A 14,918-nucleotide genomic window follows, 5' to 3' on the forward strand; every position below is an offset into this window, starting at 1 on the left:
GCTGGACATAGCTGCTTTTGACTGGGCTCCCAGCCTGGTTATGCTGGTCAACCTGGTTTTAGCTGGTCATCTTCCAGCCTGACCAGCTAAGACCAGGCTGGAAATAGTTGGAAACCAGCCTGAAAATGGCCAAAACCTCTCTAAAACCAGGCTGGTCAACCAGCTAAAACCAGCTAACCAGCATAGGCTGGTTTAAGTTCTTTTTTTCAGCAGCATTATAGTTTCAAACTATAATGAATACTGCAGAATACTTTCAGTTTTTACTACAATAACCTGTGGTGTATTGTAATATATCCTACAGTCCTAGAGAACCTAGTCACTGATTCTGTTTATTTACTTGTGTAAATGTGTGTAAGTGTATAGTTATTCAGTTTTTTAAATTAATTTCAGTAATATTATTGACTAATATGAAAATATTTATATGATTTATTTACAATACAGTTTGTAAAGTAGTATTTTCTGTCTTTTAGTAGATATATTATATGAGAGGCTTGCTTACCAAATAAAGTGGATCTAATTGAATTTGCATTGTAAACATTAAATAGAAGTTAAAAAGGTATTCGTTTTTATTTAATATATTAAGGTTTTAGTTATGATACTCCCAAAATAATTCTGCATAAATCCGCAGATTTTTAACACAATTCTGCACAAAAATGGCAAAAAATGTCCGCAGATTCTGTCTTGCCCTAGTAATGGGCAATTTGTTTTGTATTACTATAGTTGTTGTATTACCATAGCAACCTTAGAATTTCCTCAACAGATTAATTCAAATACTTTATTATAGTTTGGTTTACTATAGTATTTTTAAATCTCTGTTATTGGACAGCTGGTAAAAAGTTGACAGTAGTAAGCACTGTGTTATCCAAGGTTAAGCATTCAACTCTCACCAACTGAAAAACGAACAGGACAACTGTCAGGTTGGTTCACTTGAATGTTATGAATTGTTCGTTAGAAATTTGCTACACATAAAAAAGGAATATTCTTGGGTTGACACATACAGTTTGGTAGCATAGTTAAAGTACATAGTTCAGATTTTTTTTAAAAATGTAGTTTCCTGTTTTTGATTGTACATTCCTTACTGGTTTTACAGCACTTTATCACGATTGCTTCCTTAGTTTTGTTTTCATTTTAGGTTATATCAAATATCTTTTTTCCCCCTCAGTTTTTCTGTAAATGGATTGAGGTAATTTGTTCGCACAGTTGTGGATATAGATTAGGCCCTTCATCTGTTCCTTCAACGTTGTTTCTTTACCTTTTCTTGCTCATATTTCAGATACTTCATTCATTAAATGCCATTGTTATTCACAAATACTCCAAATTGTATGACTTATGACACACTGATGAGCAAACAATTCTGACGAGTCATAGATGAACTGATTATTATTGATCATATCCAAACAAGGTCAGATATCGAGGTCTTGGCAGATTATCCAAAAAGTATTCAATTGAACAATACTCACTTCACTATATACACTCTATAAACAATTCTAAATAGCACTTAAAGTGGTTCAATCATGATTAAAAGCCAAAGAACCACATAGCACATACAGTTTAGTGCTATATACAGTAGCACCTTAACCAACCCAAAGAACCACTGGAGACCACTGTGTCAAGCACACCCATCTGTAATAAAAAAGTGCTGCTGTGGATCATTTGTGTTTGATCAGGGTTAGAATTTTACTTTGTAGAAGACACATTCCTATTTTGTTGATCCATGAATATGGTTTCACTCTGAAATTGTAATCCAAACGTAATCTTTACCACTAAACCCAACCGTATAACTAAAGATTTACACTAATATCAGAGGCAAATACATGGGAAAAAAAATGTTGCAAACAATTTGTGTTGAATTTTCACAAACAAATTAAATTTTGTAATGTTCAACGCAAATTGTTAAAATTCAGGCCATATAAATTGTTTACAACCACTTAACTTTGAATTCTTTTTTTCAGTGTAATAGATCACAATGTACTGTATAGCAATGATGTAGAAGTGCTTGGCCCTGACTCTATGCTTAAATGTTTTTAGTTTAAAAAGATAAACTAACAACAAAGATGTTGATTCAGGAACATTTTTCAATTTGTAAAATCGTAAATCTCAAAAACAGGATTGGGTGTTCTGTTTCTGGTTTCTCCACTCGTTTTCATGTTTAAGGAAGATGATGGCGCTTCCTTTTCTGAGGACTAAAATTTCTTGTTTTTCTACATATCAGTTTGTGATATATCAAAAGAGAAAACAAGTCTAGATGACATTCTAAATATACGACACCATGACTCGGGCTAACAAAATAAATATTACATCCAGATTTGTATTACTATATGAGTGGACTAGCCTACATGTACATAGAAAGAAAATCAAATCTGGAAAAATCTAAGTGGAATCTTTTCAATCAGTAAATCTTTTCCACTAATTTCTGCCGGTTATAAATCAGTTCTTTGTCTGTTGACATTTTTACGGGATTGATGTTGCTTTAATTTACCAATGATGTTGCAATCCTTAATATGTCCACTTTGATAACAGAGGAAATATGAAAACAGTTTGTATTATTTAGTGTTCAAAAGAGATATTTTTTGGTGAGGTCAGATTGGGTTGAGTTGACTGTGGACTGCCTGCTAATACTATATATCACTCTGAAAATACTACATATAAGTCTGAAAATACTACATACTGTATAACTCTAAAAATACTATATATAACTCTGACAATACTATATATAACTCTGACAATACTATGTATAACTCTGAAATACTATATACAACTCTGACAATACTATATATAACTCTGACAATACTATATATAACTCTGAAATACTATATACAAAATAACTCTGAAAATACTATATATAACTCTGACAATACTATATATAACTCTGAAAATACTATATATAATTCTGACAATACTATATATAACTCTGAAAATACTATATATAATTCTGACAATACTATATATAACTCTGAAAATACTATATATAACTCTGACAATACTATATATAACTCTGAAAATACTATATATAATTCTGACAATACTATATATAACTCTGACAATACTATATATAACTCTGACAATACTATATATAACTCTGAAATACTATATATAACTCTGACAATACTATATATAACTCTGACAATACTATATATAACTCTGACAATACTATATATAACTCTGACAATACTATATATAACTCTGAAATACTATATACAACTCTGACAATACTATATATAACTCTGACAATACTATATATAACTCTGAAATACTATATACAAAATAACTCTGAAAATACTATATATAACTCTGACAATACTATATATAACTCTGAAAATACTATATATAATTCTGACAATACTATATATAACTCTGAAAATACTATATATAATTCTGACAATACTATATATAACTCTGAAAATACTATATATAACTCTGACAATACTATATATAACTCTGAAAATACTATATATAATTCTGACAATACTATATATAACTCTGACAATACTATATATAACTCTGAAAATACTATATATAACTCTGACAATACTATATATAACTCTGAAAATACTATATATAACTCTGACAATACTATATATAACTCTGACAATACTATATATAACTCTGACAATACTATATATAACTCTGACAATACTATATATAACTCTGAAAATACTATATATAACTCTGAAAATACTATATATAACTCTGAAAATACTATATATAACTCTGAAAATACTATATATATAACTCTGAAAATACTATATATAACTCTGACAATACTATATATAACTCTGACAATACTATATATAACTCTGAAAATACTATATATAACTCTGAAAATACTATATATAACTCTGAAAATACTATATATAACTCTGACAATACTATATATAACTCTGAAAATACTATATATAACTCTGACAATACTATATATAACTCAGAAAATGCTATATATAACTCTGACAATACTATATATAACTCTGACAATACTATATATAACTCTGACAATACTATATATAACTCTGACAATACTATATATAACTCAGAAAATGCTATATATAACTCTGACAATACTATATATAACTCAGAAAATGCTATATATAACTAATAAGTTCTGAAAATAAAGTCATTATGTTTTAAGAAAAACTACTAAACAAAAAAAAGTGGAAATAAAAATGTTGAGATTGTGCTGTCGCCTCACAGCAAGAAGGTCGCTCGTTCAAGCCTCGGCTGGGTCAGTTGGCATTTCTGTGTGGAGTTTGCATGTTCTCCCTGTGTTCGTGAGGGTTTCCTCCAGATGCTCCGCTTTCCCCCACAAGTCTAAAGTCATGCGGTACACGTGAATTGGGTAAGGTAAATTGTCTGTAGTCCATGTGTGTGAATGAATGTGTAGGGTTGTTTCCCAGTGATGGGTTGCAGCTGGAAGGGCATCCGCTGCGTAAAACATATGCTGGATAAGTGGTCGGTTCATTCCGCTGTGGCGACCCCAGATTAATAAAGGGACTAAGCGGAAAAGAAAATGAATGAAGGAAAATGTTGAGAATAAACTAATTTATAATATTGTTTGTTTAAAGTACTCTCTTATTGTAGCCTATTAGTGTTTTATTTAGTTAATAAATATAGTTATTAGATATAGTTAATCTATATTTAAAAGTTTCAAACAAATTATCATGAGAATGAAGGTTTGATACACATGCAGGGCCGGTGCAGTCAGCCTGGCAGCAGGTGGCGGGTGCTGTTTATGGCAGTGGTGCTGAACTGATTTGGGCTGTTTCTCCAAAGGGCACCTATGATGCAAAATGCAAAACTTACTAGTTAGGATGATTAGTTATTAACTTATTAGTTCGGATGATTCTAAGGCCCATGCAGAGATACTATCAGGTGGTTCAACAATCCATCCCACAAACACCCCCCAACCTTAGAGGGCAAACACTTATTTTATTTTTATAGGACCCAAACTTGCTGTGTGTGTGTGTGTGTGTGAGTGTATATATATATATATATATATATATATATATATATATATATATATAGAAATTTCAACAGCCTGAAAACACTAAATAAATAAATAAATAAATATAAAATAACTCTCTTTGTAAAGCAGAAAGTAAAAAATAAATAAAAACATTTTGTGATTGAGTGAAGTAAATGACCTAAAGCTATTTAAAGTGAGCTTCAATACTTTAGCTTCAAGTCATCAGTGCCCTTTGCTTCAAGTCATCAGTACAGTTAGTGCCTAACTGTATCGATATAATAATAACCATATCAAATGTATAGTATTTTATAGGTGGAAGGCAGAATATGTTTGAAATAAAAGTTAAATATTATGTGAGATGGATCCCCTTACAAAAACTACTGAAGTTTTGTTTAGGTATTGTGCCAATAGGACAAACCAAAACAACAAAAAACAATAATTTAGTTGTAACACAATAATAGAGACAAATTTAACAACACGTACCGTAAATATATTCCTAAACTTAACAAAAAATAAAAAAAATGTAAACATTGGTTTGTAATATAATGTTATACAGTACACATTTGGTCAAATTATCACACATTCAAATTAGCTGATTACCACTTCCCCACTTCAGGTATTAATGAATTAATTCATGTTTTAGCAAAACAGTTTGCAAATATTAATCCTAAATATAAAATATAAATACATTTATTTATATAAAAAAGCTTTGCCACTCTCTAACTTAAAACTACAAAAATAATTGAAAAAGACTAATACATATTACTTTTGTGCCATTTAATACAAAAAGGTCAACTTAAACAAGCAATAGAGCCCTTTGCCTTTCATATAGCCACTTCTGAGCCGTAACTGCTTGATTCCGGGTGGCATTCAGTGATGCAAGTACGCCTAGGTTCCCGTTTCAGCCCGGCGTCAATATTTCTCTTTCTCTCACTCACTCACACACACGCGCACGCACGCACACACACATGCGCGTTTACTGACACCATGCGGCCGTGGTAATTATAGCGGTTAAGAATTAGCAAACATGCTGCTTTAAAAACGTTTTAAGCTTATAAAACATATAAAAAATCACAGAGTTGGAACAAATATTTTAATCCTAGTTTGTTTGCAAAAAAATAATAAATACAATGTTCTGGACATGTGTATTTATGTTATTATAGAAACATGGTGCCTGTCAATCAATTCGGTGGGCGGGAAAAACAGCACTCTCCTGTCAAGTTGCGGTGGGCCTCAAAATCACTGGATCCTATTTTAACGAGACCTGTTGGCTATATATATATATATATATATATATATATATATATATATATATGCATAATTTTTCCCCACATTGGAATAATAGACAACTGATACAAATGCAATTTTTTTACAACAAAATTAATTTGGTTAGTCAGTTTTATAATAAAGATGGTATACTTTTCTTACAATGAATTCCTTTCTCATTTCAATATCTCAATAACCCTGCAAGTTTTCAACTGTTATTGGTTCAATTTTTTCAGAGACCCATATGTTATTTAGTGGTATTAATCAAGACCATCGTCTTTTGATTTTACTAAATCTTATGTTGGCAAAACTTGTTTTACAGTAAACACCAAGAGTAATAATAGAGCTTTTTGAACTCTTTTCCAAAAAGAAATCACTACTGTTCCTTATATAAAGTTTTATTAGATGTCTTTATTAAAGGGGGACTTGATTTGCTGAAAAAAGTGTGGCTGTTACTACAGAAATATCAGGTTAGAAACAAAATTAAAGAAATATCCTATAAACTTCTCCACAGATTTTATCCAGCAAAACATTATTTACAATAATTTAAAAGTGGAATTGATGTAAATTGTATTTTTGTAATGAATATGAGGAGACTGTTTTACACTTATTTTGGCATTGTACATACTCAGTCAAAAGGAAGAGCTGCAAACAATTATTAACAATTTTCAGTGTTCATTCTGGGAAAATGTACTTTTTGGCGTTACTGTCTATCCTTATCAAGAGGAAAATAGTTTTTATTTAATTCACTTTTATTGTTAACAAAATTGTACATTCATAAATGTAAATTTACTAATAAGCAACCAAATTTTAAGGTATTGATCACTGAAATATGCTTGTATATTACCAGCATCAGAGACTCTTTAAACAAGGAAGCCTACCCACTTTAAAAAAATGTGACCTCTATAATGTATTTATTTAATATGTACATTTTGTATATATGTATTTTATTTATAATTACCCCCTGGCATGTATATTGTTTGTGTTGTAAAATGTTATTTTCTGTTCTTTAAATAAATAATAAAAACATTCAAAGCAGATGAACAAAATGAACTGGAACATGAACTAACGTTAACCTGAAGATTCAGAAACACACCCTATACGCTACAGACGGACTGTTTTGAAGATATTTGCTTTAAAATTTACAAATTTAGTAATTAGTGTTAAACTGAAGTGCTTTAATAGAATCGTATTCAAACACTGAACACAACAACAAATATCTTTATATTTTCCAGCGAGTTGGAGCTAATTTATGTTTCCAGACTTGAGTAAACCTTATGAGCATTAAGCAACCTGTCATTATGGGGCTCCTCGTTCTTTTGCATTGACAGATAGCAACTCGCCTGTATCTGACCCTGAATACAAAGGAAGGAGGGGGTTAGCACAGCTTACGGACAACTACTAACACAAAACTAATCCTGCTGGATGTTTAGTAGTTATTTTTGCTAACGAATGGCTTGAGTTAGCAGATCTTATGCTGTTGGTTGCGCACCTTACTGTAACCTAACATTGCAAACGCTTCGTGTAAGACACATTTTCTGCACAAATTCCTTTTAAATGCTGATTTATTTAGGCTACGTCAGTTTTACACAATAACCAAGCGAACAACCTGTTCTTGTCCAAATTACGGCAAAGTTGACAGGGAAAATGTCATCAAATGTCCTGAGGCTGTCATGTTTCTGCGACTGCTAGCGAAACCGGAAAAAGCGAAACATTGCTTCGGAGGGCGCTTCCTGTATTCTATTACGCTGTGAAAAAGGTCTATTGGTACTTTTTACTGTTATTCAATGTGTTTTGGTCATTATCAATGCACTGTCACTTTAATTGAGCGATCAGCAGCGCGGCAAAAATAGACCCAGCGCGGAAAATATGGCGACACTGCTGCTTCAGCGACGCTCACGCCTCGCACTGACGCGCTGCTGCTGCGTGCGGTATGAAAGCTCTAAAGCTGCGGTCACACTGAGCTTTTCCTCCCATAGACTTCCATTCATACGCACGCGAATGCGTCAGACCCGAAACGCAGGGTCATGCGTTAAACTTCGCAGTTCTCTGCGGTGCAAAGTTCAAGCTTGGTGAACTCTGACCTGCGAAATCGCATCACTTGACTGCGTGAGACCAATCGAGGATCAAAACAGCACCTCTCTGGACAGAAATTTAAAACATGGAGCAATCGCTCGCTTTTTTAATGTAATAATCCATAGACAGTTAAAGATATAGACGTAGTATCCGTGACGTCACCCATAGGTTTCTGAAGAAGCCTAAAAGAAGCTACTAGTAGGCGTGGCCAACCGTCGCCATTTTGTTCGCACGTCATTGCACCAAACAGGGGATACCAAACAAGGGCAAAGAGGCGGAGCGTGAGTGGAGCTACAGACACCTGCTGGCATTTTGCTTAGACAGCCTTTCCCATAGGAGAAACGCATAATACTTCATTGCCTGCGACTCGTTTGTGTTTTGACCACATGTGCTTGGTTGTTTACTATATCAATAAAGTGTTTAGACTTTTAAAAACACTGCTGTACCACACTGAGCCACTAAACATTGTTCTGATGACGTTTTTCTACAAGAGGAAAATGCAAATTACTTCTAAACACCTCAAACATAGTGTGTGTTAGTAAATGCAAGACTATTTATGAAATCCAGGCATAACACTGTATGACAACGCTTCATATGACTGTTCTAGGGCCTACAGCTAATCAATCTGTCACATTCTGGAGTGCTTTACAACTCTAAAGAACATTATAAACGATAAACAATCTTAAATAAAACAAATACATTTATAGAGATGGTATATAAGTATATAACGTTTGTGGACGTTAAATCAGGTTTATTTTGTTCATTAACATAACAGATGTCCATACAGCAGTGGAGAGTAACCTGTATCCTGTCACATATGCATGCAAACAGAGTGCGAAGCTAAACGGGTGCTCTGTGTGTGTGTGTGTGTGTGTGTGTGTGTGTGTGTGTGTGTCTGTCTGCCTGCTGCGGTGTGTGTGTGCGCGCGTGTGAACTGTGTGTGACTCATCGATGCAACTGCACAACAAATACTCATTGGTAAAGTTCTTACTGTAGTATTTCTCACAAAGGCTATGTGAGATCTGCTTCCTTTATGTCTGTCTGTTGTCTGACGCAGCCGAGGAAGGAGATTAAGGCACTAATTAAGGATTAGCCTTAAAGAAGCAGTACACCAAAACCGCCACCCAGTACAAAAATGTATAAATAGGACTTTAATAAAAGGTATAATAAAAAATCTGATGGGTGTTTTGAGCTGAAACTTTACAGACACATTCTGGAGACAAAAAACACTTATATTAAATCTGAAAAAAGGGCTAACCTTGGTGCCCTTTAAATTTCTGTTCAGAGAGGTCATGTTTTGATCCTCGATTGGTCTCACACAGTCAAGTGATGCGATTTCTCAACCTGCGAAACTCTAGCTCACTTTAAATAGCTTTAGGTCATTTACTTCACTCAATCATAAAGTCTTTTTATTTATTTTTTTTACTTTCTGCTTTACTAAGAGAGTTATTTTATATTTATTTATTTATTTATTTATTTAGTGTTTTCAGGCTGTTGAAATGTATATATCGTCATATATATTGTCAGAATTATATATAGTATTTTCAGTTATTTTTAGTATTTTCCAGTGTTGTCCAGTGTGACCGCAGCTTAATCTGTTAACATGGACGCCGAAAAAACGCTCTGCTCACGCGTTGCTGACGCTTGCGGTGTGAAACAGGCTTAAATCTCCAAAAACATGGATTTAAAATGTAAATATGGACACCAACTACTTCCAGTTTCAGTTTTAGGAGGATGTGTGTAGTAATGCTAGATGGGGCCTTTTGGGTTTGTTTACAATCCTAAAAACTGAAACCAGTCCAGAGCTATTTTCCCACCACTAACATAAAGCTCCCTACGCAGTGTTCACTGCTCTTTGTTGCCTGGTTGGGGATTATAAGCCGTTTTGACTTTTATTCCTTCTCAGGATATGAATTATTGATTTCAACCGTTCAGTTTATTGAAATTAACAAATAAATTGTTGATATCAAAAACGTAATTGTTCATTTTAAGAATTGATTTGTTGATAACTACTTTTTAATTGTTGATATCTGTAATTGTATATTTACTATACCCACATAGCAAAATAACTTTGGCCCAGCTCTGGCCCACACAATCAGCTTTTGCTTGGCCCACATGCCGTAGTGAATTATGGTACATGTCTGGCTCCCAGACAAAGGCCAAACATGGACCATATCTGGGCCAAGTCTCAGCCAAGTTAATAACACATAACTGAACCTGAACTGGGTCAGATATTGGTGTGTCACGACTGCAATGAAATTGATAATCCCATGAATCATTGTGCTTTAGGCGTGCTATGGGCGTACTTTTTTTCTCAAAGTGACCTGATTGGTAGATTTTTTTCTTGTTTGAAAATAATTTTAAAAAGTATTTTAAATGTGGGTCAAGAAAGGCCAAACGTACATCTTGCGTACGTTCATCTTACTGTGAACGTATGCAAATGCGCACTCGTAAGAATGAGAGCATCTGTTTACTCTTGCTTGTCCAAAGGAATAACAGACACTCCCATTATCACACACATGCAGTAATCCTCTTTGTAAAGGAAGCACAAACTGCAACAAACCAACGAGGAGTGGATATATTCTACTTCTACTGGTGTAGGTGAGTTACATTTCTAAAACAATAACACTTAGGCTATGCTTTTAATTAAATAATATGTAAACCTATAAAGTATTTTAACTGTTAAATAAATGTCTTGACTAAGCTCGACTCTGCAAACATGTTAAAGTGTATCATAAGTTATTAATTTATCTAAATAATTAAGCTTAAACTTAAAAAAAATATGTTGCTTGACGATAAACACAGAAAGTGTATCTAGGCTTATCTTATTACAGTTTCAAACTGTTTTACGTCTTGGCGAATAGACGTAAATATGGTAAATATGTAGTAAAATGGGGATGTGATTTTTTTTTCTTGCTCAATGGAGCGCCACCCCTGTAATTTGAGTAAATCCGAACATTTTTTTTTTTTAATGTTATCGTAAGTTTTGTCGTCATCAAAGCAGACGACCTGATTGTTTGCACATTCATTGTTCATCATCGTGCACAAGTAGGAGCCGTAACTGCTTTATTCCGGACGGCATTAAGTGATGTAGGCTATTGTAGACTGTGTATAGCCTAATATAATGCTATTATGTAGTCCTGTCATTTGCACGTATGAGGAAGCTACTGACAATAGCTTACGCAATATTATGAAATCGCCTTGAATGCATGCGAGGATGTGATGTTTACTTTTTCCACTTTCACATTTGAACGCCACGACCACATGTGCTTTATGTACTGTACATTATAAATAAAGGCGCAGGACGCACATTTGTTATTATCTTCTGCAAGTCATCTGTCCTCCTTGTCATAAATGTCTTCATTAATTCAGCGCAGCCTATTGCACCTGAAATTTAATACATGAAATTTTCGTAAGTTTATATGATATTACAATTTCTGTGTATTACAATGTTGTGTATTATATATATATATATATATATATATATATATATATATATATATATATATATATATATATATATATATGTGTGTGTGTGTGTGCGTGTGTGTGTGTATAATTAATAATATATAATTAATAATATATATGTACATGTATTACATAATACATAGGTGACTAAACATTTAAATGAATAAAAAAAAAATTCTACTTAATTTGTGGCCAATATCAGGCATTTATAAAAATAAGTTACTGTTTATTATTATTTTTAGAATTATTATTTCTATTATTATTTATTATTTAAGCACACACTATAGTATGTCAAAGTACTTGAATCTATCTATCTATCTATCTATCTATCTATCTATCTATCTATCTATCTATCTATCTATCTATCTATCTATCTATCTATCTATCTATCTATCTATCTATCTATCTATCTATTTATCACAAGTTTACAGATCACTGTATTAAAAACTAAAGTATACTACAGTATTTAATACAGTTTATCAATTTGCTAGTTAATACTAAGCTTAAGCATTTATTAAAAGTATTGTAAATACTTAATAGTATAATACCCTATAATATAGTTTGGTTAAAAAACACTAAAGTATTTACCATTAATTCCTGTATTTTTTCGATGATTTTCTATCGATGTCTATCAAAATATGCATTGCCTGATAAAAAAAGATGTTTTTATATTTTGTTTAAATAATATGTTTTGGCTCTGCTTTCTAAAACATTTACAAACAAACCAAACCGACTGATTTATGATCGTTATTCATGTAAACCGTTCTGGCACATACAGCACATTAATGGATCATTTGAGTGTTGATGGTAAATTGAGACTTTAACGTACCTGTTCTTATTTTTTATTCCTTTTTTTCTGCAGAATTGTCAACTGGATTCATTCCCAAGACGAACAATGTTTAGCATAAGTTCTATTTTGAGTATCTGGTATAGACTTCTGTCAAGAATGGGAATGCAGAAGCTCCATCAGCGTTGTTTTCTTTTGGGAGCAGTATTTGTCACATTGTTTTTCGTATTTTGCTGGGATGAGGTGAGAGTTGGGACTTACCTGCACATGGCTTCATCAAAAGATCTCACACATCTCGAACTGCGTCAAGCACATCGTAAACATCTAATAAGAGAGCTTTGCTCGGCCAATAGCAGCCTGCATTTCAGAGAGAAATCAATCACATTTGACCAGATCCCTGACAATTCTCTGGACCATCTCATTGTGGACGATCATCACCGTGTTATTTACTGTTATGTGCCAAAGGTAGCTTGTACCAACTGGAAACGAGTCATGTTTGCCCTCAGCCAGAACCTGAAGGCACCTGATGGAGCTCCATATCTGGATCCTCTTGACGTACCATTAGAGTTAATCCATAATTCTACAGTGCATAAGACATTCAACAAGTTGTGGATGCGCCATGGCCGATTAGCTCGTCCTCTGATGCATCACAAGCTGAAGAACTACACTAAGTTCCTCTTTGTACGGGATCCTTTTGTGCGCCTTATTTCTGCTTATCGAGACAAGTTTGTTGAGCTTAATGAGTATTACTACTCCGATTTTGGCTCTAAAATGCTTCAGCGTTATGCTAATATTTCTCAGCCCCCTACTTCTGCTCAAGAGGCCTTCAGTGCAGGTATCAGACCATCCTTTACTCACTTTATTAAGTATCTGTTAGATCCACGAACACAGAAGCAGCTATTCGATGAGCATTGGCAGCAGATTCACAGACTTTGCCATCCATGCCAAATTGACTATGATTTTATTGGGAAGCTAGAAACTCTTGATGAGGACACAGAACATTTGCTGAAGATTCTTGGGCTGGATAAACATATTCACTTTCCTCCAGGATATGAGAACAGGACTGCAGTAGACTGGGAGCGAGAATGGTTTGCAAACATTTCCTTAGCAGACAGAAGAAAGCTGTACAGTCTTTATGAAACCGACTTTAAGTTATTTGAATATGATAAACCTGAGACACTTCTGAATGAGTGACAAGTTATTACTTGCTTAAAGAGAGAATCACCAGTTGCTCTTTCTGTATTTCCCTCAAGACCACATGTGATTTAAAAACAAGAATGAAAAACAATTTGAAAGAATCTCATAAATGATTTGATCTTTTTACTTTCCTTAAAGCTGTGCATTTACCAAAGCATTGTCAACTGGTTTTATTTTTGGGTGAGATTTTCGTTGTCCTGCCCGTTGTATTTTGACACTTTGTTTCTTTATTTATGTTGTTTTTCTACCTGTCCCGACCGTTCGCCTGTATTCTGACTACGCTCTTGGATGTATGGCAGTATGTAAGTTTGACACCCAGTTGTTTAACTAGGTATTGCACTCCTGGTTCAAAACACATGTAAGCACAGGTTGCCAGATTGACGACATCAACAAGAGTGAGCCTGAATATCGAGCCCTTTATTTTGAAGGTCCATTAGAGCATTAATAGACTGTCTGCTTAATATCTGTTGATACTGCTACTTTAATAGACATTTAACTGACTATAAGAAGCTTTGCAAGAACATGTCAACTTACACTGACCCTAACCCCAACCTAACAGTATACTTATAATCTAATGAGAAGTAGTTGGCATGTAGATGCAATGTAACTTAAATTTAAAAACGGACCACCAAAATAAAGTGTGACCAATACTTTATTATAGTATGGTCCAAAAAAAACTACATTTACTGTAGTATTTTTAAGTCTCAGCTGTGATTGAACTGCTGGGCAAAGGTTGGCAGTAGTGAGCAAGGTTATCCAAGTTCAAACGGTTACTCTCACCAACTATTAAAAAAAAAGAACAGGACAAAAATAGCTTGTCATTATGTGTTTGTTAAAAATGTGGCACACATATCAAAAGAGAAATATGCTTTGGTTGACGCATACAGTTTGCTACAAAGCAGTTTGGTTGCATAGTTAAATGTGGTTGAGTAAAATGTGGTTTCCTGTTTTTGACTGTATTATTCTCACTAATTTTACAGAACCTTATCTTAAAAGCCATTCATTGTCATTCACAAATACTCCAGAATGTATGACTTATGACGCACTGGTGAGCAAAAAAATCTGATGAGACACAGACAGTGGTGGAAAGAGTACTGAAAAATCATACTCAAGTAAAAGTACTATTACTTGACTAAAAATGTAGTGCGAGTAAAATTATCTGTT

At 33.5% G+C, this 14,918-nt stretch overlaps 1 protein-coding gene across 1 annotated transcript; it reads left to right on the top strand.

Moving 5' to 3' along the window:
• Positions 1–10,831: 10,831 nt before the first annotated feature.
• LOC130217797 (carbohydrate sulfotransferase 12-like) lies at positions 10,832–13,937 on the top strand. Its single transcript, XM_056450035.1, has 2 exons — positions 10,832–10,903; positions 12,633–13,937. Exon 2 carries the CDS (start codon positions 12,666–12,668, stop codon positions 13,749–13,751), a length of 1,086 nt encoding a protein of 361 aa, XP_056306010.1. The 5' UTR covers positions 10,832–10,903; positions 12,633–12,665; the 3' UTR covers positions 13,752–13,937.
• Positions 13,938–14,918: the final 981 nt, after the last annotated feature.

Source organism: Danio aesculapii, chromosome 1 (genome assembly GCF_903798145.1).
Source record: "Danio aesculapii chromosome 1, fDanAes4.1, whole genome shotgun sequence".
NCBI lineage: Eukaryota > Metazoa > Chordata > Actinopteri > Cypriniformes > Danionidae > Danio > Danio aesculapii.

Coding starts and splice junctions, on each gene's coding strand:
- LOC130217797 (XM_056450035.1), top strand. CDS start 12,666: ATGTTTAGCATAAGTTCTATTTTGAGTATCTGGTATAGACTTCTGTCA.